At 43.2% G+C, this 23191-nt stretch overlaps 1 protein-coding gene across 6 annotated transcripts in view; it reads left to right on the top strand.

Moving 5' to 3' along the window:
• Nucleotides 1-23191, top strand: part of PANK1 (pantothenate kinase 1) — a 104902-nt gene that overhangs the window by 32589 nt on the left and 49122 nt on the right. Inside the window, exon 1 of one of the 6 annotated variants that reach the window (XM_055560069.1) lies at nt 16163-17122. The exons of 3 other annotated variants lie outside the window; for them this stretch is intronic. In XM_055560069.1, the coding sequence (XP_055416044.1) occupies nt 16441-17122 (682 nt within the window). In that variant the 5' untranslated portion in view covers nt 16163-16440. Of the gene's footprint in view, nt 1-16162; nt 17123-17775; nt 18025-23191 lie in introns of those variants that run through there. 2 more of the 6 variants (XM_055560068.1, XM_055560071.1) reach the window with 2 other exon arrangements.

The following is a 23191-nucleotide window of genomic DNA, read 5'->3' as shown; positions in this document are numbered from 1 at the left end:
AAGAATCACAAAAAGGGAGCCCACTGTTTCTTGGTTTCCCTAGAGACGTTATAAATTCGTAACCTGAATTCAGTAGAAGGAATCTTTTTTAATATACAATGTTTAAATTTAAAAAAAAATTTTTTAAATGGGGCTTCCCTGGTAGCTCAGTGGTAAAGAATCCACCTGCCATGCAGGAGACATGGGTTCAATTCCTGATCCAGAAAGATCCCACATGCTGGGGAGCAACTAAGCCCATGTGCCACAATTAGTGAATCTGTGCTCTAGAGGCCGGGAGCCACCACACCACAACTAGAGAAAAGTCCACGTAGGAACAAAGACCCAGCACAGCTCGATAAATAAAAGTATTTAAAAAATGTAAAATATGACTTATGGCCATTATTAGTTATCCATTGCTGAGCTCTAATGCCAAAAAATTAGTGGCTTAAAACAACAATAAGGAAAAAAGAAATAAGAATCTATTAACTCAGAGTCTTTGCTGGGTGGTTCTAGCTCACAGTCTCCCATGAGGTTGCAAATGTAATATTGGCTGCAGCTATATCATCCGAAGGCTCGATTGGAAATGGATGATTGATTGAGGTGGCACACTCGCATGGTGGGCAAAATGGTACGACTCTTGATGAGAGACACCAGTAAACCCATGTAGGCTTCTTCACAGACTGCCTGAGTGTCCTCAGGCATAAGGGTGGTGTCATCTGCATATCTGAGGTTATTGATATTTCTCCCGGCAATCTTGATTCCAGCTTGTGCTTCTTCCAGCCCAGCATTTCTCATGATGTACTCTGCATAGAAGTTAAATAAGCAGGGTGACAATACACAGCCTTGATGTACTCCTTTCCCTATTTGGAACCAGTCTGTTGTTCCATGTCCAAATCTAACTGTTCCTGACCTGCATACAGATTTCTCAAGAGGCAGGTCTTGAGAAAGACCTGCCTTTTGTGGTAATCCACACAGTCAAAGGCTTTGGGATAGTCAATAAAGCAGAAATAGATATTTTTCTGGAACTCTCTTGCTTTTTTGATAATGCAACAGATGATGGCAGTTTGATCTCTGGTTCCTCTGCCTTTTCTAAATCCAGCTTGAACATCTTTAAAGTTCATGGTTCATGTACTGTTGAAGCCTGGCTTGGAGAATTTTGAGCATTACTTTACTAGCATGTGAGATGAGTGCAATTGTGTGGTAGTTTGAGCATTCTTTGGCATTGCCTTTCTTTGGGATTGGAATGAAAACTGAACCTTTTCCAGTCCTGTGGCCACTGCTGTTTTTTCCAAATTTGCTGGCATATTGAGTGCAGCACTTTCACAGCATCATCTTCTAGGATTTGAAATAGCTCAACTAGAATTCCATCACCTTCACTAGCTTGGTTCATAGTGATGCTTCCTATGGCCCACTTGACTTCACATTCCAGGATATCTGGCTCTAGGTGAGTGATCACACCATCATGATTATCTGGGTCATGAAGATCTTTTTTGTACAGTTTTTCTGTGTATTGTTGCCACCTCTTCTTAATATCTTTTGCTTCTGTTAGGTCCATACCATTTCTGTCCTTTATTGTGCCCATCTTTGCATGAAATGTTCCCTTGGTATCTCTTAATTTTCTCGAAGAGATCTCTAGTCTTTCCCATTCTGTTGTTTTCCTCTATTTCTTTGCACTGATCTCAGGAAGGCTTTCTTATCTCTCCTTGCTATTCTTTGGAACTCTGCGTTCAAATGGGTACATTTTTCCTTTTCTCCTTCGCTTTTCACTTCTGTTTTTTTCACAGCTTTTTGTAAGGCCTCCTCAGACAGCCATTTTGCTTTTCTGCATCTCCTTCTCTTGGGGATGGTCTTGATCCCTGTCTTCTGTACAGTGTCGCCAACCTCCGTCCATAGTTCATCAGGCACTCTGTCTATCAGATCTAGTCCCTTAAATCTATTTCCCACTTCCACTACATAATCGTAAGGGATTTGATTTAGGTCATACCTGAATGGTCTAGTGGTTTTCCTTACTTTCTTCAACTTAAGTCTGAATTTGGCAATAAGGAGTTCATGGTCTGAGCCACAGTCAGCTCCCAGTCTTAATTTTGCTGACTGTATAGAGATTCTCCATCTTTGGCCGCAAATAATATAATCAATCTGATTTTGGTATTGACCATCTGGTGATGTCCATGTGTAGATTCTTCTCTTGTGTTGTTGGAAGACATCACAAAACTTCACATAAAAATCTGGATTTCTGGCTACGTTACAAAAATGAGATCTGGCAACCCTGCATTCCCACCTGACAATAAGCAGTTGGAGTTGAGTGGCTACTGCTCACTTTAGAAAGAATAGTGGGTGATGGACAGGGAGGCCTGGCGTGCTGCGATTCATGGGGTCGCAAAGAGTCGGACACGACTGAGTGACTAATCTGATCTGATCTGATGCACTTTCTGAATTCATCCTGGTTCCTATTCAACTCACTTATATGACCTACTGAGCTTTTGTGCCATACTGGTGATTTCTGAGAAATGAAATGTATGCAGAGTGAGACACCACCACTCACAGACCCAACTCCTAAAACAACCCATATGATCATCTGTGCTCTCTGTCCTCTCCCAGCTGCTGGCTGGATGTCTGTGCTCAGAGCACCCTCAGGAGTCATGCATTGAAGATGGTAGAGCCTCTGAGCCTCCTCTCTGACTGCACAGCTCAGAGTTCCCTCTCCACACTTGCCCTCACCCCTACATTGGACTGTGGGGTGAAACATGAACTTGACTGTGTTTGTTGTCTTAAGGTACCGAGACTTGAAGGTTCTTTTTATGCAACTAGCGTTAATACCATAACAAACACCACAAATGGGACCTTGATGTGGGGGTTGCTGTTGTTCAGTCACTAAGTCATATCTGACTCTTTGTGACCCCATGGACTGCAGCACCCCAGGCTTCCCTGTCCTTCCCTATCTCTCAAAGTTTGCTCAGACTCATGTCCACTGAGTCTGTGATGCTGTCTAACCATCTCATTTTCTGCCACCCTCTACTCCTTTTGCCTCAATCTTTCCCAGCATCAGGGTCTTTTCCAATGAATCGGCTCTTTGCATCAGGTCGCCAGAGTATTGAAGCTTCAGCATCAGACCTTCCAATGAATATTCAGGGTTGATTTTCTTTAGGATTGACTGGTTTGATCTCCTTGCAGTCCCAGGGGCTCTCAAGAGTCTTCTCCGGTATCACAATTCAAAGGCGGGAACTCCTAAAATAAAAAATCCAGAAAACCTAAAATAAGTGGCACTGGCTTAGCATGCCAGTTGTGGGAAGAAAGGAAACTGATCCCGGAGGCAGAAAAGGTGGCAATGCATGCTGTGCATGGCAAAAACTTGGCAAGAATTCTCAGTTGAGAGGCCAGCCATATGCTTCCTGACTGTCAGCTCCAAGAGAAGCAGTTGGAAGGAATCAAACTGTTAGTGCTTTTTGGCCACAAGTGGCTAGCACATTTGGGCAGTTTGCAGGGAGAAGTGAAAGAAAATAGAAAAACCACATAAATTGGAAGTCTTGAAGTAGACTACATCTAGACCTCACATGGTAGGAAATAAAAGTGAGAAAATTGTGAGCAACAAAGAACTGCTATGTCACCGCCACCTCTCGGCACAGATCACCTCCAGGGTGTGGCTTTCCATTTCGATCCTGACGTCATCCAGGCGGCTGCCATTAAGATGAGGGAGGCATGAGGATAAGGGGGAAAAGATATAAAGAATGTTGAGAACACTGCCTGCAACAGTGTTTGGTCTTCAGTTTGTGGCATAGGAACTGTCTAGAAGGAAATCAATGGGAAGTCTGTTAGGTTTTTGCACAAATGATATTTCCAAAGAAAACAGAAGTCTGGGACAAAGATGAGTCAAGGCACAGAACAGGACTCCCCTGGTGGTACAGGGAATAAGAATCCACCGCCAATGCAGGGGACATGGGTTCCATCCCTGGTCCGGGAAGTCTCCAATGCTGCAGGGAAGCTAAGCCTGTGCACCACAGCTTCCGAGCCCTCGCTCTAGAAATCCTGCTCTGTAACGAGAAGCCGCCGCACTTCGATGAAGAGTAGCCTCTGCTTGCCGCAACTAGAGAAAGCCTGTGAGTAGCAATGAAGAGCCAAAACAACCAAAAATAAATAAATTTTAGAAAAAGGTACAAAGCAACAACCAGCCTTGGACTTACAGGTTTCCATGAGAAGGCAGACTACAAAATCTGCATAGTGTCAGAGATAATTTACTCCCCATCACCCACGTCAGATATTGCCACAGAGGATAGATAATGAACAATGAAGAGAATTCCGGAAGAGTGGAACCAGGGGTCACAGAGAAATATGGACAAGATAATGCCTCTCATACAGGAGAGCGAGAGTCCAATCAAAAGACATTTACCAGTGCTTTCTGGTCAGGGAAATGTCACAATGCCTGACCAACCACTTTGGGCCACTGTCGGCTTTCTTTTACTTCTTCCCTTTCCAGATGGGACCCTGAAGTTCCTTGTCTTTGCTCGCCAGTGTATATTTGGGGACGAGAAAGGAGAAGGGGCAGACGACTCCTCTTTTTAGTTTGCAAAGTACTCAACCAAAAAGAACAACATGTGAACCAAATAGAACTAGCTGAGCATCACCGAGGTCTGCTGCTGCTGCTGCTAAGTCACTTCAGTCGTGTCCGATTCTGTGCGACCCCATAGACAGCAGCCCACCAGGCTCCCCCATCCCTGGGATTCTCCAGGCAAGAACACTGGAGTGGGTTGCCATTTCCTTCTCCAATGCATGAAAGTGAAGAAGTCGCTCAGTCGTGTCCGACTCTTAGTGACCCCATGGACTGCAGCCTACCAGGCTCCTCCGTCCATGGGATTTTCCAGGCAAAAGTACTGGAGTGGGGTGCCATTGCCTTCTCCGACACCAAGGTCTAGAGCTTTGGATAATGTTTTAGGAAGTGAGTGGGGAGGAGTTAATTCTACAAAGGGGAGGAAGAATGAAATGTAGTTATTGACCATGTATTTTCCACGGTCATTTCTTTTTCTTCCTAGGCATTAAGTTATACTACACTTCTCAGGCTCTCCTGCAACTGGGGTGGGTGTGCAGAGGGAACACGTGACTGAGTTCTGTCCAGTGAGATGTGGCCAAAGTTGATGTATGCTGTTTCCAGTTTTGGTCCCTAAAACACCACCACCATCCTTTCTACTCTCTTTTGTCCCTCATCTGCTAGCGGATGTCAACATCTAGGGCAACACTAGTTTCCAAATGAACCACAGAGACCAGGCACCCCCCAGCTGACAACATTGAACTCTTTGAGAACAGCAAATATACTTTTATTGCATTAAGTCACTGAGTTTTTGGGTTTATTTATTTACACAGAAACTAGTATAAAGTATGCTAATAAAATTTCCAGTATACTAATTGAACATGCTACATCTTATATGACCAGTGGACTGTTTAATCTTTATTCAGAGATTCCAGACCTTTTAAATACATTATTTCAGCTGTTATATGATTGCAGCCCAGCTGACTTGATAAATCTAATTTTCTGAAGGTTGCATTTCTGACACAAATATACCCACCCATAATGGAATAATGAATATCATACCTCAATGGGTTTGAGGGATGGGCCAAAAAGGGATGCCATGGGAAGTAGTAAAAGCCTTAAAACTGTTTTCGGGTATGGTCCTAGGTCCAATCCTGAGTCAACATCATAGATGGTCTGTCATCTAACATCCAACCACGGTGTTCAGAAGAGAGGGAAGAAGAAGCAGAGAAGGTAGTCAGAGGGCAGTGAGGCAACACAGACATTAGCAATGGCATGAAGCCATCCCCACTGTAGGCTGGCGAGAAGCAGGGAGAAGGTGATAGAATCAGATCCCAGGAGTTATGGTCACCAAGCAGAAGACAGTTAAGGCAGGCTTGTCCATAGGTGATGGAGACCCCAGAAGAGGGTCAGCAACTTTGGGGAGATGCCTCCCTAGACAGCGAGGGGAGGAAGAGAAGATTCTGCCATTCTCACCAACATCTCCCACTGACTAAGCCTGCTGGAAGACAACTGACCCTGGACCCTAAGAGAGTTGGCTTTCCGGAGCCAGCCCCCTGCCTCAACAGGCCGGGCAGGGGCATGGCAGGCAACAGATCTGAGCACATAAGCATAAGACCCACAGAAGCTGGTTTAAAAAAAAAAACAAACAGATATAGAACATTCTATTCTCAGTAAAAATAAAAGGTCAAGTGTCAGGGCAACTTAAAAGAGTGTTGCAATCAAAGGTGGGATATTTTTAAATTTCTTGCTTTTGAGAGGTCCTGTTCCAGTTGTTGTGATTTAAGTCATCACTTTTTTCATGTTTTATGTTAGGTTATGGAGAAGCCAGCATGTGGGTGAACTTCTTTATCCTGTGTCCTCTCACCCCCTGTTATTCTGCAAAGCTCTACCGTGTTACTTCCTTTATACTGCTGACTATAAACTGTAGCTATTTTATTTGTTCACTTGTTAAATGGGTCTGATTGCCTTACTGGTTGTAGGCTTCAGGATGTTTTCCTTAGCACAATACCTGTAGATGCGCATAGAAGATACTGTATAAGTATTCATTGAATAAATGAATGAGGTAGATACCACTATTATCCCCGTTGTATACAGTGCTGTCCAATACAGTAGCTCTGCTGCTACTGCTGCTAAGTCGCTTCAGTTGTGTCCGACTCTGTGCGACCCCGTAGACGGCAGCCCACAAGGCTCCCCCCGTCCCTGGGATTCTCCAGGCAAGAACACTGGAGTGGGTTGCCATTTCCTTCTCCAACGCATGAAAGTGAAAGGCAAAAGTGAAATCAGTTGTGTCCGACTCTTATCGACTCCATGGACTGCAGCCCACCAGGCTTCTCTGTCCATGGGATTTTCCAGGCAAGAGTACTGGAATGGGGTGCCATTGCCTTCTCCAATACAGTAGCTACTGGTCACATATTACTATTTGAGTTTAAATGGTTTAGCTACTGTGGGAAACAATATGGCTATACTTTAGTGTATACTTACAAATTTGCTAAGAAGGTAGGTGGTATATTACATGTTTTTATCATCTTCATCATATAATAAGAGGAAAAGGGCAGAAGGAGACTTTTGGAGGTGATGGATAAATTTATGCCAAATTGTGATGGTTTGACAGGTATATACTACTTATCTCCAAACTTATCAAGTAGTATACATTAAATATCTACAGTTTTTTATATGTCAATCATAGCTCAATAAAGTGGTTTTTAAAATAAGCTAACTTTTAAAATGTCAATTAATTAAAACATAAATACAATTTAAAATCCAGTTCTTTTGTCATATTAGCCACATATCAAGTACTCAGAAGTGATGCATGGCCAGTGACCACCACCAAAGAGTAGACACGGTACATTTACCTCATCACAAAATTCTTGGAAAGTGCCAGATAATAGAGGAAGCTGAGAGGAGGAGCTGGGATTCAAGCCTATGTCTGAGTGACTTCAAAGATGGAATTCTTAACCACATAAGGTAGTATCATTATTATTATTAGTTGCTTAGTCCTGTTTTCAATTTCAGCCCCTTTGAAGGATTTATAGGGAGCTTCAAGCCTGGCTACATCCTAGGGTAAACAATTGTCCCATGGGGTTTGCTGGAAACAGAAAACTCTGAGGCAAACAGTGCCACTTCATTATCAAGATTCTCAGTTGAGGTTATTGCAGGTAAATAGATGGGCTCACTCAGTTCCATTTCAGCTCCCTGTAACATACCGTATACAATACAAAAAAGATCTTAATGACCCAGATAACCACAATGGTGTGATCACTCCCCTAGAGCCAGACATCCTGGAATGCGAAGTCCCAAGTGGGCCTTAGGAAGCATCACTACAAACAAAGCTACTGCCAGTGATGGAATTCCAGTTGAGCTATTTCAAATCCTAAAAGATGATGCTGTGAAAGTGCTACACTCAATATGCCAGCAAATTTGGAAAACTCAGCAGTGGCCACAGGACTGGAAAAGGTCAATTTTCATTCTAATCCAAAAGAAAGGCAATGCCAAAGAATGTCCAAACTGCCACACAATTGCACTCATCTCATACACTAGCAAAATAATGCTTAAAATTCTCCAAGCTAGGCTTCAACAGTACATGAATTGAGAACTTCCAGATGTTCAAGCCGGATTTAGAAAAGGCAAAGGAACCAGAGATCAATTTCCAGTATCCATTGGATCCTAGAAAAAACAAGAGAATTGCAAAAAAACATCTACTCCTGCTTCACTGACTACACCAAAGCCTCTGACTGTGTGGATCACAACAAACTGCAGAAAATTCTTAAAGAGATGGGAATACTAGACCACCTTACCTGTCTCCTGAGAAATCTGCATGCAGGTCAAGAAGCAACAGTTAGAACCAGACATAGAACAACAGATTGGTTCCAAATTGGGAAAGGAGAACATCAAGGCTGTGTACTGTCACCCTGCTTATTTAACTTATATGCAGAGGACATCGTGCGAAATGCCAGGTTAGATGAAGCACAAGCTGGAATCAAGATTGCTGGGAGAAATATCAATAACCTCAGATATGCAGATTACACCACCCTTATGGCAGAAAACAAAGAGGAACTAAAGAGCCTCTTGATGAAAGGGAAAGAGGAAAGTGAAAAACCTGGCTTAAAACTCAGCATTCAGAAAACTAAGATCATGGTATGTGATCCCATCACTTCATGGCAAATAGATGGGGAAACAACGGAAACAGTGACATACTTTATTTTCTTGGGCTCCAAAATCACTGTGAACAGTGACTGCAGCCATGAAATTAAAAGACACTTGCTCCTTGGAAGAAAAGCTATGACCAACCTAGACAGCATATTAAAAAGCAGAGACATTCCTTTGCCAACAAAGGTCTGTCTAGTCAAAGCTATAGTTTTTCCAGTAGTCATGTATGGATGTGAGAGTTGGACTATAAAGAAAACTGAGGGCCAAAGAATTGATGCTTTTGAACTGTGGTGTTGGGGAAGACTCTTGAGAGTCCCTTGGACTGCAAGGAGATCAAACCAGTCCCTTCTAAAGGAGATCAGTCCTGAATATTCATTGGAAGGACAGATGCTGAAGCTGAAACTCCAATACTTTGGCCACCTGATGAGAAGAGCTGAGTCATTGGGAAGCCCCTGATGCTGAGAAAGATAGTAGGCAGAAGGAAAAGGGGACAACAGAGGATGAGATGGTTGGATGGCATCACCGACTCAATGGACATGAGTTTGAGTAAGCTCCAGGAGTTGGTGATGGACAGGGAGGCCTGGTGTGCTGCAGTTCATGGGTCACAAAAAGTCAGTCATGACTGAGCAACTGAACGGAACTAAACATGCCGTATCACTTGCTACACGCGAGGAAATTGAAGATGTCGGTTTCCCAGGCCCTGTTAGTGCCCCGGTCCTGTACACCGCTTAGCTCTGCCGAGCAGATGCAGCTGGACAGCATGTGGAAGTCCAGACGGAGGAGGAGGCCCGACTTCTGCCGTTTTGTCTGGTGGGCAGTGGCATGGCAGCAGGGGTCCTGGTGTCTTGTCCTGGACACCATGGATTTGGACAGACAGAATATAGGGCATGAATACTGTAAGTTTCCATTCAGCCTGAGACAGTCAGTCCTGGACCCAGGGGTGCAATGACTCCCTGGTTTCTTGGTTTACTATTGTACCAGAAGTAGCAGCTCCCTTACAGCAGTTCTCTTAGGAAGCTGATCCTGTGGTGGGATTCACTGCTGGGAGGTCAGCCTAGAGGCCATTCCTTTAGCCTTTCAGAGATTTTTATTCACCCAGTTCCCTGTACTAATTCATTTTATGTAGGAATGAGTTAAAGCAGCTTTTATTATTTGCAGCTGAAGAAACTTCAGGATTCAGAGGGGACTTTACTCAGAAAACAGGAAAACTATAAGACAAATTTGAATGTCTTGAATGCTGGGACCTAATCAAAGACTCTTCCTTCCACTGCTGTCATTCTCAAAGGAAAATGCATATCCCTTATTCATCAGCATCCCCCCAAATATTGGAACTTTGGTGATGAAGAGATGAATATATATGTATGTATATATATTCATATGTATATATACACACACATACACATATGGATATAGATACAGAAGTGGGCTTCCCAGGTAGCACAGTGGTAAGAGTCCACCTGTCAACGCAGGAGACGCAAGAGACCAGGTTCCGTTCCTGAGTCAAAAGATCCACTAGAGTAGGAAATGGCAACCTGCTCCAGTATTCTTGCCTGGAAAATTGCATGGATGGAGGAGGGAGCCTGGCGGGCTACAGTCCATGGGGTCCCAAAGAGTCAAACACACACACACACAGATATAGATCAGATCAGATCAGTCGCTCAGTCGTGTCCGACTCTTTGCGACCCCAAGAATCGCAGCACGCCAGGCCTCCCTGTCCATCACCAACTCCCAGAGTTCACTGAGACTCACGTCCATCGAGTCAGTGATGCCATCCAGCCATCTCATACAGATACTCATTTTCTTTCCTCTTCCATGTGCTGGAATGCTCTTCTAAACCTCTCTTCACAATGCTTCACACCTCAATCTCTCAACCCTCAGAAACCGGTATCAGTGTGGCTTCCTCAACTACCTGCATGTAAACTGGTTCCTTTCTTCCAATAATTCTCTTTCACGTCATTTCGTTTAATTTTTATGTTACGTAACACAGACTGTATTTATTGTTTATTTTCTGACTTTCCTTGTCCCCCTCCCCAAAGGAATGTGTGCTCCAGAATGGGAGGAACTTCTCTGCCTTGCTCATCACTGTAACTGCAACAATGGTTTGCACATGGTTTTAAAATATTTGCTGAATAGATATACAAAATAGAAAAATGGCAATAGTTGGCACATTTTTTAAAAGGGAGGGGGGGAAGAGCCCTTTTGGAAACAAAGGTCTAAGACATTGGACAGCAAAAACATTTCAGTGAGAAGTAAAGGGACTCAATAGTTTAAAAGGCAGTGTTGTGTGGGCAGTGGAATACTATATCAGGTGTTTGCAACCATGGTATAAAATCTGCAGGTGACAGCAGGTATACCATCTTTTGGGAGGGCGGCATGGTGGTTGAGTTACAAAACGTGAGGTTCTAGGGCCATCCAGACCTGACTCAAGTGTCTCTTAGACTTTCTGCTGTGTGAACTTAGACCCATTAGCCTCTCTAAGCTCTAGTTTGCTCATACAAAATATGAGCTAATAACAGTATCCAAATCCAACTCACATGACTACCTTGCTAATTAAAAACAATGGCACTTCCAGTGCGCTTAGTACAGTGTGTGGCGTGTAAGAACTCAATAAACGATACATAATAAGCCTGCTGACAATTTGCTAAAGCCAGACACATTCCTAAACTTATGCCCAGTCCTTGGGGTCACTCTGATTATAGCTTATCAAATTCCTAGGTAGTCATACTCCCATCTCCCTTCGCCATTGGTAATGGTGACCTATAAATCATCATTGGTAGGTGCTCAAAAAATATTGGCAAGTAACAGGAAGTTAGTTCATGTGGGGTGTGTTTCATTCCTGTCCACACAGCTATTACTGCAGTGGCAGCTGCTGATGTTGTATTTTTCCACTTCTATTGACCAAAAAAAGAAAAAACAACAACAACCAAAAAAACCCAACAACCAAAAACTAAAATATTCCATCAAGCCATATAGAAAAAATAGTAAAAAGAACGGGATTGGCCTAAACTCTCTCCAGCGGTTCATTTTGGTGAATAATCTTCCCGACATTCGATTTGCCCTATTGAGAGGAACAGGGTCAATTCATCTTTTCAATCAGCAAGTGTTTATGAAGTGCCTACATGTTTATGATATAAGAGAGCCTAAGAATACCTCCTCCACTTCCACCTCCACCTTAGTTAGCTTCTATTCAACATTCAGAATTCAGTAAATGTCATTTCATCTACCAAAGTTTAAGACGAGTCCAGGTCACCCTGGTATGTGCCCTCATGGCACTGAGAGTCTTTGCATTTTTGCATTTCTCGGAGTGATAGTTATACTTTTGCTGTTGTGGTGGTTACGTGCTTAAGGCCTGTCCATTCTGTAATATGGATAAGGATGGGAACTTGGTTTTTGCGTAAGAGTATATCCTTGGTACTTAGTATGGTACCTGCTGTGTAGTAGTTGCTCAATTCTGAAGAAAGGAGAAGAGGGAGGCTCTGATGAAGTGGTCCTCAGAATCTCTCCATAACACTGTTATTCACAGGGCAGTTTTTGTTGCTTTTTGGTGGCCTTTGACTCCCTGAAGCAGCGCTACTCCCTAGGGCCCCGAAGAAAGCACTGTCATCCAAATGAAAAGCACGGTCATCGAAAATAGCACAGTACTTGAAAAGAGCCTCCTGAGGTGCCTCATGCGAATCTCTAAGAAAGGCCCTGACACCAGTAGCAATAGAGGAAAAAATGAAAGAAAGACGTCATCTTGGGTCGATATTATTCTGACAGTTTAAGTTCTAGTAATTCTTTTTAAACTATGTCTTGAAGAGTATCCTTTCCCAAGCTCATACTGTGTCATCAGTGTGGTTATTAAGTGGTAGAAAGCTTGGGCACATTGGACTTTATTTCCATTTGAGCAAGGAACTAGAATTTCTACAGTGATCATGTATAATGATGGCATGGTGGATAGGTTTTAATCTGTGTCTTCCAAAAAAAGTAAATTAAAAGTCTAATTTATAGTAGTTAAAAACTAGTGCTGACCTCCCTCTTTTTATGGGGGGAGGGGAAGAGAGAGGGAGGAAAGAAGGCAAGTGGTGAGTGTTAAGTTAGACTGAAACAGACAGATATTGATATGGCTTACCTATCAGTGTAAGTACAAGCATGTCATGATCATATCTACATTTTTAAAGGATCACCCTTCTTAAATATAAATCCTAGAGAGAATATAAGTAGAAGGTCCTCCTCCTTTTCTGCATATTTTATCTTACATGCTGAAACCACCAGATTCCCAGTTGCCCAGACTGGAAACATAAAAATTATCCTGGCCTTACCTCTTCCTCGTTGTGCAGTTGGTTACTAAGTCCTGTGAATTCTTTAAACAGTTTTCGAGTCCCCTTGGTGATCTCATTCTGAATTGTATGTCCTTCACTTGGTCCCATCTCACTTCTTTCCTGGTTGTTTCCAGTAGTCGTCTATCTGGTCCCTCCAACTAGGGACCTCCTCCCCTATCTTATTCTCCAGACAGATGCCAGAGATCCTTCCAGAATGCAAATCTAGGAGTTTTTCCACAATCTAAAACTCTTCAGTGGTTTCTCATGGCTTTCAGGGAAAAAGTCTGAACTGATTCCTATGGTGCAGAAAGCCATCTGAGATTTGCACCCCATCTCACCTTTTTGGCCATCACTCACCTCCCTCGGTAGGTTGCCTTTCGGCTTTGTTGATCTCCTGGCAGGTTCCCAAGCATGCCAGATGGTTTCAAAACACCTGCAGGGCCTCCACTCCCTCAGTTCTGAATGGATTTCCTTCAGCCTTCCATGATGAAATTCCATGACTGGTCAAACTTCGGTTTAAGGGTCATTTCCTCCCTGAAGCGTATTTTAACACCCATCTCAGCCCCATCTTCCTCTTCTCTTCCCTGTTCCATCATTGCTTACTCTCTGGAGTCCTTTGGAGTTCCCTTCCATAGTATAGGTGACACACTTTGTTTCATTCACTGCAAAATTCACCGTGAAGACAAGTGGGCCTTAGGAAGCGAGCTCTACCCTTAGGATATGTATCTATTTCTGTATGTATGTTATTTTCAACAAGAAGTTTAAAAGGAAAAACTCCCTAGGTTATTCTTATGTACCCAGATGATGGAGAATCATTGACTTATCTCTCTCTCTCTCTTTCTATGAATTGTAAGCCCTTAGAGGGCAATGAAGCCATTTGTTTTGACTTTGTACTTACTCCCAGCATTTATTTCACTGCCTACAACATAGTGCACTCATAATAAATGACTGGTAAATAAATGAACGAACAGAGGGGGAGAGTGCCTTGTGGGTTCTTCCTCCCTCTCTCTCTTCCAAACATTATTTGTTCCATTCCCCTGCTGGAGCACATCATAGTTCATACCTCAAAATGACACCTCTGAACCGCAACCTCCCCGCACCCCCCTGACTCCCACACACCCCATAAACCTGTGATGTGCCACCTGGCTTCCTCTCTATCACATGCAAGGTATAACCGATTCAAGGCACCCAGAGCAAAGAAGAGAGAAAGGAAGCAGGCAGAGGATGTTCTGTCCCCAGTACCAGTGCTCCTGCCCTACCTGGGTCTGAGCCACCTGGCTCAGGCCTTCCTCACCATGCCTGGGAATCATGCTGGAGAGGATATGTCCTTGGATACACTGCATTGCTAAATCTACTCTCTGCATTTCTGCTCTAAAGTGCTTCCTAAACTAAGCTTAAATTATGTCAGAATTTGAAAGCTTTATATTTGAATATTTAGGAGTGACAATCCAGGCGTTTTGTTTTTAGCAAATTTACAGTAGAAAGTGAGAGACACGCTGGGGAAATATATCACCCAAGTCATTTATTCAGTCACAAATAATTACCAAGAGCTTCCTAAGGATAGTTATGAAAGAGAGTCATCTGCCTTAATGGAGATTACAGTGTAGTTGGGGGAGACGCACAATCAAATATTGAGCTTTTTCTATAGCACTTATGATGGGCTGGACACTTTACATATATATTCATTTTATCACTGTAACAACTCAGTCATGTTCTATTATACCCCCATTGTGGTGTTACAAACTGATAGAATCATGAAGGTCAAGCGTAGGAGGACGGAGCTCTAATCTTGTTCCAAGGGTCAGGGAAGGCTACTTTAAGAGGTTGAAGTAGAGATCTGAAGACTGAGTTGGAATCTGGTAAACAAAGACATCTGGGAACACACAAGGGAACACAGAAGATGAAAAGGGATGTTCGTGTGTTTGAGGAACTGAAAGGCTGCTCTATAGAGGGAGAATCAGGAGCTCAAGGTGAGGCAGGGGCCAGGTCATCTAGGTTTTTCCTTCATATTTTCAAATAATATGATAACGTCAGGGAAACAAAAATAGGAGAATTAAGACTTATTCTTTAATGTGCGTGCGAGCTCAATCGAGTCCAGCTCTGTGTAACCCTGTGGACTCTAGCCTGCCAGGTTCCTCTGTCCATGGGATTCTCCAGGCAAGAATACTGGAGTGGATTGCCATGCCCTCCTCAGGGGATCTTCCCCACCCAGGGGAGCCTCCTGTGTTTCCTCCATTGGATTCTTTGTCATTTAACCACCTGGTTTATTCTTTGCTTTGTTCTTAATAACCTCAGCCATCCCTCTGTGGCTCAGTTTCCATATCTGAAAAAAAGGAGTCAAGGGACCTGTGCACTCAAGTGGTCATGGGTCCTAAAGCTGATTCCAGGTTAGACTGCTGGAAGAATTCCCATCCAGGTACAGGCCCCTGGCTGCTGCTGAGTGCTCTGAGGCCTCTGACTCCTCTGTAGATTAAATAAGTGCAGATGATGGAGAACATCACACACAGTAAGTTACACAATAAACATGACTGTGGGTATGGTTTATTCCCCTTGTTGGAAATGAAGGGCGATCTGCTAATAATAAGAGTAATAAGGATAACCGGCTCTTGGGGGCATTTACTGTGCACCAGGACTGTAGCAGATTTCTCAAGACAGTTTCTAGAGTCGAGAGCTGAGGCCTCAAGGGATTGCACAACTTTGGGAAGGTCCTCAGCACCCAGATTTGTCCTGCCTACTGAGCATGCCCAGTCCTGTTTCATGAAACCAGGTGTGTTAACTTGAGCAATGAGTTTCTCAGGGTTTGTTGGGTGCCTGAGTTGGAGTTTGAATCCAGCTCTGACTCCAGGGTTATGGTGCTGTCTCCCCTGTGATGCTGCCTGCCCCTCAGAAAACACAGGCAACTCCTTACTCTATAAATAGGGTGACTTTGTCTCTTCAGCGTCCTTTCTGGGTGAGGAAAGTGCTTTTTATAGCTTGGGACTGCTTCTGTTTACTTGGTCTCTTCCAGCACCGGTTAATCCCGCCTACATCTATGTCCTTCACTGTCCTTACGCTGTATTCCTAGGTTCCTCCCTGTAAAAGACAACTCCACGAGGCCACATGGTGTCTGTGAGTGCCAGCAAAGAAATTACACTCCCCTCCCTCTCCAAATCCGCCTACCTGTCTATAAATAATCGTTCTCCTTCTTCCCCTCGTGCCTGTGAGTAGTTTGGTCACTTAACTAAACCCAGAGAAACACACATACGCTCACAAAGCTTTCAGGGAGGAGGGGACAACGTGAATGACCTTGCAAAGGTATCTAGCTCAGTGCGGACAGGATTAGCAAACCCAAACCTCTACATATATTTATTGCCTCCCCCCTCCCTCCCCCCGCATTCCTCCCGAAGCTCTCGTTCCTCTCACGCCGGCCTCGCCCAGTCCCTTCTCGGCTTGCTCCGCCATACAAAGGCCAACCCGCCCATCTCTTTGCGAAGCCGGAGAACTTCAGTCCCCATGTTGAAGCTCGGCGGTGGCGGGCAGGACTGGGCATGCTCAGTAGCGGGGACAGGTCTGGGAGGCGAGGAAGCCTCGTTTGAAGTCGCGCGACTGGGGCAGCGGGGGAAGGCGGGCTCTGGGGGCCCCGGCTGGGGGTGCGCGGGGATCCCCAATTCCGCGCCGGGAGCGGGCATGCTCCAGGCGGGCGCCGGGGGGCCGGCGCTCGAGGGGCAGGGCGTGGAGGAGGTGGGAACGCCGGAGGGAGGAGGGGAGGAGCGCCCGGCTCGCCATCCTCCAGCGCCGGCTCTGCGGCTGCTGAATCGGAAGCCGCAAGGAGGATCCGGGGAAATAAAGACGCCCGAGAATGACCTCCAGCGAGGCCGCCTGAGCCGGGGCCCGCGCGCCGCCCCACCAGCCTCTGGCATGGGCGACCACGGCGGGCAGCCTGAGCGCTCGGCCCCGCACGCCCCGGGGACTCCCGCCGGCGTCGGCGCTGCAGCCGTGAACGGGCTGCTGCACAACGGGTTCCACCCGTCGCGCCTCTGCAGCCGGGGACCCCCGGGCGGCGGCGACGCGGCACCCCCGCGCCTGCCGCTCCAGCCAGAGCTCCAGCCACAGCCGCCGCCCCCTCAGCACGACTCCCCCGCCAAGAAATGCCGGCTGCGGAGGAGGATGGACTCCGGCAGGAAGAACAGGCCGCGTAAGTCTCTCAGGGAGGGGAGCGCGGGCGCAGAACGGGGCGCGACCCCCAGGAGCGGCGGGACAGGCATCTAAGCGCGCCAGGGGCATCCCAGCCCCGGCTGTCTGGGGACGGCTTTGAGGGGGCGCACGGGACTGATTCTTTCCCCCAGGGGCGCCAGGCGCTACAGATCCCTTTCCTGCTTTCATCTGTAAAATGGGCCGATTTGACTCGGCTTCTGAGCTGCTCCTCGGGTAACGGCTCTGCAGAAGGCAAACGCGCTGGCCGTCTTACTAATTTGTTGGTGGGAAAATGCACGTGTGTCAACATTTGGTGCGGTCCGGGAGTAGGAGTCGAGCAGCTGTGGGGGGCGAGCCTGAGCCGTCGCCCTTCTCCTCGTCCTTTTCTGAGAGCTCATCTTTCTGGGGTTGGCGCTCAGGCAGTCAGCCTGCCCTTTGAATCGCAGAGGAGCCGCCAGCTCCCTGGGTCTATTGGCGAGCGCGAGGTCTGGAGGCGTGGAGTTTGACAGCCCCCCAAATCACAGCCTATTAGAGGCTGTTTCCTCGCAGCCAATGAGAGGACTTATTGGGAGGGACACACCCACTGATACCATGTGGGCCGGAACTATGTGGACCAATGAAGATTGGAGGTGGATTTTTTTTTTTTTTTTTTTTTTTCGGAGAATGGGGAGGTAGAGTTGAGGTTTCCAATAGTAATATACAGTGCAGAAAGCTGAAATGCGTTATTTCACAATCTAAAGCTTGTATATATGTTAGTTTGAGAAGAGTCTGTCCCCCGCTGAACGTTGAGATGCAAATTTGTAGATCAAGTATACAGCTGTTTCTTATCTGAGCCGAACTTCTTTCAACTTGTTACCTCTTTCTGGGTCTCCCTAATGAAGTTTATAAATGGCAAAAAGCAAAGTAAGTAGAATGCATGCTAATAACGTGATTGCATTCAAACATGCATATTTGCGTATAGGTTATTTATTGTTTCTTACAGGGAAATTGCTAGATATACTTTAGATTCATCTGTAAAACCTTGATATTTGGCAACTTCACTTTTTGCTGTTTCTGTTTATTATCTTAGACTCTTAGCTTTTCTGCATTCACTTAAAGTCTGAGACTTTGGGAAGCTTTTTAACCCAACTGTGGGACTCAGTAACTCTGATACTTGTGTTTTGTAAGTCTGAAAGTTCAGGTTCAAAGTTAACTTCTTGTCAGGAACTTTGAACCCACACAGCAGATTGGTAGGGTTGTAAGGAAGGCATCTAAAACCTGAATTTCTGTTTTCTTTTGTTTTTGAACCTTGTTAGAAAATGACTTTATTTATGCATTAGTGTTTTACTTCTTTTGAAGCCACATTTCATTTATTTCTCTGATTTACTTTAACAAACTATATTAGAGTTTAAAATGTAAATAGCTAAAATATAACAAAAGAGAACTGCTTTGAGTTTTTATTTAGTATTGCTAACATAAATGGTCTATGTTTGAGTGTATCATACCTCTTGAAATAATTTTTGAGGAATTGAAAATATACTCTCAACAATTTTCTCTGCAGGAAGGCAGAGAAATAACCTTGAGGCTTAACTTTTTCTTGAAAATCCACTGGAAGCATTATTTAGAATATAAGAAAGTATAACTTTATGCCTGTGTGTTTTGTCAGGTATTGAAATAGGTTTTGTTTTTTTTTTAATGAAAACCATACGTATTTGAAGTTTAGTGATCATACTTATTTATCAACTTTTTAAAAAAATTCATCAGAATTGGTGTTTCATTAGCCTGTTTTTTCCTCAAATTTGAACAAACATTTCTGAAATAAATTTTACATGTTCTAAGCCACATCTGCTGTGTTCACTACCAAATTTTCTTAGTTGAAATTAGGTTTAATTTAGGATCCTTATACCTTGTGTATTAATATTCAAGTATCTTTTTACAAAAAAAAAGAAAAAATTTGCACAATCAGTTGATTTTTTAGGTAATCTAAAACAAATCTACTTAGACTTAAGTATCTCTCTATTTTCTGATGACTGATAAATTTTACATAAGCAATTATTACAAAGAGTATTTACATGCTTTAAATGAAATTTGAGTGTATTGTTGATAAAATCATCAAAGTTGGACAAATAACTATTTCCTACTTACAGTCTGCAACTTCAGACTCCTGCTTCTATCTGAACCAGAAGTGCTTTAGGACAGCCAGGTCTCTCAGATAGGCACCTGGAATGCGTATGTGGGTAGATGTGTTTCTATTTAGTAATATATTGGGTAGAGTGCAATACACTTTGAAATATTGCATGTTTGAAAACAATGAATGCAACGAAACAGGCTATTCAGTAGTATTTGATTATTTAAAAAAACTAAATCTAATCCCTCAGTACGAGGACTATTCACAATCTTGTAATCTAAAAATCAGAGTAGTGGCAGGCTGATTTTGTTAAACCAGGAAATCTTGTCCACTCTGTTCATCAAAAGTACCATCACCTCACTCACTGTGCTTATCCTTGGAAAGCTTTTCCAAGACTTAACTGCTTCATTGAGCTTCCTTGGTTACTTTACCTGTCTCTGCTACTGAGCAATTGTGTGGCCTCAACCAGGTTAGATCTCCTCTTGGAATGCTGGAATCCACGAAATGATCTTCAAGGGTTGTTTCTTGTACTTTCAAAGTGCTAAGATTCTGAAGAGCTGAGAGTTCTTTCTTCATAACTTTCACACTAGTCATCTAGTCTACCACATGGCTTAGCATTTTATTATCATTTAAAAATTTTTATTTTTGCCTTGTGCTGATTGTTCCCTGCATGTTATTGGTCTTATCTCCCCAATTAAGTTGGAAGTCTTATTACAGATGATAGTTTTTTTCATATGCTTTGCAACTTGGATACATGAATACTTGATTGATGTTGACGAAAAAGGTACAAGTGACATGATCACCACCTCATCAAAGTAGCCATTTCCATCCGTGGGACAGACGAGGCGAAAGCCCTTCAATGGAGTCTCGGTAAGGTCTCTATAGGGAGAGTCCTTTTGTATGCTCCTTGGTGTTCTGATTCTTTGAAGCATATGTAAGTAGCACCTTATGAAGTTAGCTCATTTCCCAAATATTTTGAAACTAATTTTATAGTCCTAATAAAATGCCAAGAGCCTAATGTTTGTAAATGGTGGAGTTATCCAGACTCTGGAGGGCTTGAGTTTAAATTGCATCTGGGTGACCTGGGGCTACTTATTTAACCTCTATGCTTCAGTTTCAGTATTGATAAGATGGAGCTAATCATACTATGTCATCAGGTTGATGTGAGGATTAAATAAGATATATATTATATGTGTGTATATATATGCATAAATTCCTGCTTGGCACATAGCAGTTATTTGGCAAATGCCAGTTGTTATCACACATGCAGAACACTGTCCACCACTAACCCATAGTACAAGAGACTGAGCTGACAGAGACACCTCAGATTGACTTTCTTGTTTAAAAAAAGGTGGGAGTTGGCTAATATAAGAAAGCCAAAACATTTTATTTGATTATCTATGACACTCCTAGTCCCACAGTTACTTCCAACACCCTTTTTCCAATAAAAATATTACGTAATACAAACTGGAGGAAACAAAGCAAGAAAAAGTGCTCACAAATACCATCACTCAGAGAAAATGGCTGTTTAAAATGTGCCATTTGCTGAAGGTAATTTTGGATCACACTAAGATATGATTTTTTTAATTTTTATTTTATGTTGGACCATAGTTGATTTAATATGGGAGGAGACTGCAAGGCTATGAGTACTAGGAGCCAGGAATCCTTGGAGGCTGGCTACCATATGTACCATCTTTAAAACATGGAAAAATTAAGTGAATGAAGGACAGGCACAGTAGATAAAGTATAAATATGGGATTGACATGAAGCAAGTAAGCAGATAATCTTTGTGTATAATGTGATCTGCTGCAAAAAAGACGTAGCATCTTAGTTTTATGAAAAATAAGCCTATAGATAGACCTTAGTAATATTCTAGGATATTGTTTTTAGGGTTTTTTGAATTTTACATATTGACTTTATTATTATTAGTGACTTAATTAGGGAATCAGTAAACAAAGGTACGCATGAATGGAAAGGTGCAAAGTTTGAACCAATGCATATCTGAGGTGTGTGTGAATAAATGATTTGGTTAAACCCTGTAACTCTGAGGTCAGAGACCTAGTTAATGCCTGTACAACAGAAGTTAATGCTCAGGATTTTGTTCTCAGGCTAGTACTATTCATAGGTCTGGATGGTATTACTATAAGTAAATTAATGAATGAATAAGTATATCTATATAGAAGACAAGGAAAGCCATATGTGGTCCAATTATGAGTGTTTAATATATTTTTGTTATTAGTACATTTCTAAAGTGCTTAATTCCAATGTAAATCTATTTGGATAAATAGCATAAGAGATAAATACCTGGAAATCAATGTTCTGAATTATTTGAGAAGTGCTGACTGCTTATTGAAAATAAGAAGATATGATCTAATTGGTTATGTCTGGGAGTAATGATGGAGAAGGCAATGGCAACCCACTCCAGTACTCTTGCTTTGAAAATCCAATGGATGGAGGAGCCTGGTGGGCTGCAGTCCAGCGGGTCGCGAAGAGTCGGATACGACTGAGCGCCTTCACTTTCACTTTTCAGTTTCATGCATTAGAGAAGGAAATGGCAACCCACTCCAGTGTTCTTGCCTGGAGAATCCCAGGGACGGGGGAGCCTGGTGGGCTGCTGTCTATGGGGTTGCACAGAGTCAGACACGACTGAAGCGACTTAGCAGCAGCAGCAGCAGCATAGTTGATTTACACTGTTATATTAGTTTCAGATATACAGCAAAGTGATTCAGTTTTACATATACATATATCTATTGCTTTTCATTTTCTTTTCCATTATAAATTATTACAAAGTATCAATAGTTCCCAATGCTATACAGTGGGCTTCCATGTGACTCAATGATAAAGAACCTTCCTGCCAACACAGGAGACACAGGTTTGGTCTCTGGGTCAGGAAGATCCCCTGGAGAAGGAAATGGCAACCCACTCCAGTATTCTTGCCTGAAAAAAAATTCCATGGAAAGAGGAGCCTGGCGGGCTATAGTCCATGGGGTCACAAAAGAGTCAGACACAACTTAGCAACTAAACACCACCAGCTATGCTATACAGTAGGTCTTTGTTGATTATCTGTTTTAAATATAGTACTGTATATATCGATCCCAAACTCCCAACTTACCCTTTTTTATTTGAAAATCTTAGTAAAAGCATTTTCTTACAGCATTAAAGCATCATTTGTAGTGGTGGTATTACATTCCCAATATTCCATTATATAGATACACCGTAATCTAACCTGTCTCTAATAGCTTTAGACTGCAGCTTGAGTCTGTAAACACCATAAACACTGCAGCAGCAACAATTTTGTACGTAACTCTTTTATTTTTGATGAAACTGATGAATATATACTTTTTGGAGAAGGAACAGAAATGGCACAAAAAAGTGTAGAGCTGTTGCCTTGAAATCCTGGATATTTTAGACCCTAAGGATACTTGTAGATGAGCCATACTACTGAAGAGAGGAGAAAAATGCAAAGGAGATAATTGTTTGAGCCAGCAAACACTATGCTATAGAAAGGCAAATATTTGAGTGTCATCATAAGACTCGAGGATGTGAGCTGCCCTCTTCAACAAGCAGGAATAAGGGCTGGAGCAGTGCCTGCAGCCTCCTAGTAGAAGTTCTGGATTCTGAGATCATGCAGATAGAACTCGAGCAGAAAATGAGTGAGAGTTCATTATGCACGTAACACATTCGTGGGGTATAAACTGAAGAAACATAAGTCTATTACCAGTTGTAGCTAGCCACCATTGACAAAGTGTAAGTCTTCACTTTCCTAAATATTAGGATATTTAGCTTTGGCACCTAGAATTTCCCCAACTTCTGAATCGGGCTAATGGAAAAACCAGGATATAAAGGTAAATAGGTAGAATTTTCTGGCTGGAACGGTGTGACTATATATGCGTTTTTATTAAAAACATAATCAGAACTTCTAGATGGTGGAGAAGCTTTGCAAATCAAGAACAAAAGACAGGA

Source organism: Bubalus kerabau, chromosome 22 (genome assembly GCF_029407905.1).
Source record: "Bubalus kerabau isolate K-KA32 ecotype Philippines breed swamp buffalo chromosome 22, PCC_UOA_SB_1v2, whole genome shotgun sequence".
In the NCBI taxonomy this organism is placed as follows: Eukaryota; Metazoa; Chordata; class Mammalia; order Artiodactyla; family Bovidae; genus Bubalus; species Bubalus kerabau.
The sequence above is the reverse complement of the archived record's forward strand: the minus strand, read 5'-3'. Positions and strand labels throughout refer to the sequence as shown.